Below are 4560 nucleotides of genomic sequence, written 5' to 3' on the forward strand. Positions count from 1 at the left end.
ATACTTAGGATCGTTTGTACAAAGAGTTGGGGAGATGGACAATGACGTAACCCCATGGCATTCAGGCGGGCTGGTCTAGGTGGAGAGCAGCTACGAGGGTTTTGTGTAATAGGAGGTTCCCAGCTAAATTAAAAGGGAAATTTTACAGGATCGCGGTTATTCCTGCTTTGTTATATGGGACATACTGTTGGGCTATCAAGAAAACACAAGCGCGTAAGATGGAGGTGGCGGATATGAGGATACTGAGGTGGATGTGTGGGCACACAAGGTTGGACCGAATAACAAATGAGATTTTTAGGGAACAACTAGGAGTTGTTAGTATATGTGAAAAAAATAAAAGAGGGGAGACTGAGATGATATGGACATGTGAAGAGAAGATAGGTAACATCGCAGTCAGAGCAGTGAAAACCCTCAATGTAGAAGGAAGGAAGAGTGGAGGCAGACCCAAATTAACTTGGGATGAGCGGATTAGACAGAATTTTCTAGAGTTACACCTCTCTGAGAACATGGTCCACGATAGGGTTTCATGGAGACGTATGCTTAAGGTTAAGGAGCCATAGAGATTGCCGCTTTTAAAACTTACCTTTAGCGTATGGACGTAGTCTCTTCTACATTTTAGGGGATTTTGTTTATGCTTGTTCTTTTGTTGGTATGTCTATTTGGATTCTATGATTTCATATGGGTTGGTATTTGCCTACGCCACTTTATCACTATATGTTTTGTATTTGTATATGTGTATATGTATGTTGCATGCTTTGGAGCCGGGAGTCTCTTTAGAAGCAGCCTCTCTATCCTCATGGATAGAGGTAAGGTTTGTCTACATCACACCTTTCACAGACCCTACTAATAACTTTTGCTATTGGTGGGATTTAGTGGTACGTTTGTTGTTGTTGTTGTTTTATTTCAGTAATAAAAATCACAACTGACAGACATATTTCAAATGATAATTTTAGTAATTTCAAATTGATTATAACTTATCGAAATTTAATTATATTGTTTTTAACGACCGACTAATCTTTCAAATGAGCTACTAACTAAATTCACCACATCGGAATACACTCGCTCTTTGATCCGGAGAAAAATCCTCACCTAAGGCCAACGCCCGTAAACCCTCATCCGAAGGCACGACAATACAGTGAGATAAAACCTGTTCAGTGAAGGATATAACTAGTGAGTGTCACGTACTCACTTAGTCTAATATCATCACTCGATGCCACCGAACTAAATAAAACACCAAATATTTCCTTTACCACTTTATCACCGACACATGAACCAAAGAGTTCTTTAGTCGAAACCAAAACTATTAATAAAATAATAACAATAATATTATATTAATTAAATGAAGTTTATTACAAGAAAATAATTAAAATGTTATCCAACCAAAAGTCGGTATATATTCAACACTTTGCCGGTCATCATCGTTTCCAAAAAAGGCATCAGCACACCCCCAGCAAAAGTCTACAAAAACACACACACAAGGTATCATCCAAAACCCTAACTTTTCTTAATATTATTTAACTTCAAGATTATAATGATCTGTTTACAAGTTTTTTGATCTGGGTTTGTCTGTTTGATTAGTGATTATTGTTTTTTTTTGAACTGATTTTGATGAATTGATGATTGAAACTGATTTGGGTTTGAGTTTATTGAAGGTAATTTTGTAGTTAGGGGTTTTAATTGTGTTAATGTTGTGTGGATTGAACTGGTTTGTTTTAGGTATTAAGATCGGTTAATTGATAGTATGATTTTGTTAATTTTAGCTTTTGGTTTGATATGGATTGAAACGTAGACGTTTTGGTAAGATCTAGAGGTAGTGGTTATTGTAGGGTTTAGTAGAGGTAAATTGAGTTTCTTTTCTACAGTTAAAAGTGGTTATTGGTACGGGTACGGAAACGGATTCGTGTGGCGGCACCAAGTTAAGGATTTGGTCAATGATGGAGTGGAGGATGGTGACTCGTGCGAGTCTGCAGGATGGAAGAGAAAACGCTTTTTGCAATGGGAATATTTGTCCTGGTAAGCTGGAAGGGTAGACTGTGAGGCGTTTAGACGTGGCAAATTTGACCGTTGACCGATAAATTGGTAAATTTGGATTGTGTTTGATCTTTAACGGGTCAATGGTTCTTAAAAGTAAACCTGCTAATTGATCTGTTAAAGTACTTTAATTTATTTTTGTAATGTTTTAGTTTTTGTGACTATTTCAATTAAGCAGTGATATGTATGCTTAAATAATTGATTTTAAGATAGGCATAATCGTTTTAATGCATGACACTTAACTTAAGTACTTGGTCATCTTTATTTAGCACACTAATAATGAGTGAACTTGAAATAATTGCTTGTGGAATGCAAAAACTTTTTTTTGGTACCGGCACAAATTAAGTAATGATGAAGCTGAAGTATAATTTAACTTGTATTTCTCACCTTAACTATATGCAATTGCATGTTTTGTTGTCAATGTTTGTGGTTGACTCTTGATATTATGTTGACTTTGACACGTCAAGTAAATCAGACTTGAGCAAAACAAATAACTGCTTTCATAGTCTCTGTTACCTTTAACGGACCGTCAAATAGTCTATTCGTTATTGGCTGCATAAGCTGTGCTCTATCTTGTCCCACTGGATATTGGTCAGGCTTGTGAGCGTTTCTTAAGGGTTTTCTAGGTCATGAATGTGTCTATTTGTGTGAAGTTGTTAATAGTAATGTGTTATTAGTCAACTATGTTATTGCACCAAGTGGCTTGAAACTATGTGTCATAATAGTTAAAGATGCTTAATATCTCAAGTTGGATCTTCGCTCTCTTCATATGTGACACAAATCTTGAGTTTGGTGCACCTTGGTTAGCTAAACCATGGTTAAATTGGTGTGTATATTTTTATTATTTTGGCTCGACTCTTATCGTAATATATATCAACAGGACTAGGTGTTATATGGCTAAAAGAGAAGGTGTAAGTGAAGTTTCTGTGGACTCAACAAGAGAGTCGTTAATCGCGCTAGCTTATTCTCTACCGGATACTGATACAACTTCACCCGAGCTTCCTAAAACTGATATTAAAAATGTCACCAAGGCTGTAAATACTGATGAAAAAGATAAATTTAGATCCGAGTTGATCTCAATAGCATATGACGAGTCACCTGACACCAAGGGTTCACCGGCAAAAACCAACGGTTAGATCATTACTTATATTGTCATTGTGGGTTTTACTAGCTTGTTTTTGTTTTAATATTTATTATCGTGTGGACCGTGATGAACATCTTCCGGTTGCGCTAAACTTTTACTGCAAAAATTTGCAAAAATAAATCAGATGTTTTGCAGTCATCAATGTTAATTTGTGACTATTGTAAGTTGATTTCCTTTTATGGAACATTAATCCGCTAGTGAGTCAACTCACTTCTAATGGGCTTGTATATTACTTTTCTGGACTTACTGTGCCTGCAAGTTATTATATGTCCGGATTTGTATAAATCCGGAATAATTTAGTATCTAGCTAGTAATTAGTGGGATTCTCTTGCGCAATGCATCGGGAATTTGGTCGGTATTGGCTCGATTCATTACGGTACACGCTCTCGCAACAGCAACAGGATGAGAAACCCAAAGCTAAAGTCGTGATATACCCACAAGGATATCGACGTGTGATTTACATCAATTGGAAATAGTAAAAATGAATGTGAATCGTTTTTATAACACCGACACTGAAACCGATGGTACAGGCACTCATGTTCAGTTGGATTCACTTGTATGGGCTGTGACACCATAGAAAAAATTATATAGAATATAACTCCTTTTTCAACAAAAACATGTCGAGAAAATAAATTTTAAATAAAGCCTTGAAAATCATAACAACGAATATTAGCACCAAGTCCAATAAAGCTTACTATATTGAATACAACTCTCTTTTAAATATGATTTATAAAGGAATGTGGAGTAAAAAAGGTAAACGCAGGTATGAAAACTATAATAACGAATATAGATACCCATTCTGAGAATATTGATATCGATATTATTTGGTTGAAATTAGTTTGGATCAAGTACCGCTATGGTATCGACACTTGTATAGACTTTTGGTATACAGGTACTCTTTTTTTAATACGACTCAATTTCAAACAAATTTATTGAACGGGAATGCAGTGAAAAGAAAACTACACACCTTTATATTCAGTGTCATTTAAAGATTACAAACAAAAGTAACCATAGAAAAATAAAACTGAATGAAAATTAAATAACTTAGAAAAAATAAAGTGAACGAAAATTAGATAACTTAGAAGTCATTTGTTAATTAAAATATAATTGATGAAATTGAGAAAAAAAAAAAAACTAATTAGTCAGTATATTGACTTGACATAGTTTTAGAGATTCTACAACTTTCTATTTAAAGTCTTCAAGTTTGACTAAAACATATACTCCACCATATTTGTCAATTGTAATGACAAAGTATTTAAATATGTGACCGGAATATTGTCGTCGTATAAACCATTAGCTCCTACTTCACACCGTCGTCTGAACCTTTGCATTTGACTTTTAACGTTGGCATCTTGTTGCTGGCATTAGAGGTGCACATTCCGGTT

General features: G+C 35.1%; 1 protein-coding gene across 1 annotated transcript; it reads left to right on the top strand.

Annotated features, from left to right (window-relative positions):
- Positions 1–218: 218 nt before the first annotated feature.
- Positions 219–3407, top strand: LOC143573478 (uncharacterized). Its single transcript, XM_077058346.1, has 4 exons — positions 219–534; positions 1387–1479; positions 1863–2013; positions 2912–3407. Exons 1-4 carry the CDS (start codon positions 219–221, stop codon positions 3165–3167), a joined length of 816 nt encoding a protein of 271 aa, XP_076914461.1. The 3' UTR covers positions 3168–3407.
- The last annotated feature ends 1153 nt before the right edge of the window (positions 3408–4560 follow it).

This window comes from Bidens hawaiensis, unplaced genomic scaffold (assembly GCF_021521415.1).
Source record: "Bidens hawaiensis isolate Kalapana, Puna unplaced genomic scaffold, B.hawaiensis_p1.1 tig00026454_1, whole genome shotgun sequence".
NCBI lineage: Eukaryota > Viridiplantae > Streptophyta > Magnoliopsida > Asterales > Asteraceae > Bidens > Bidens hawaiensis.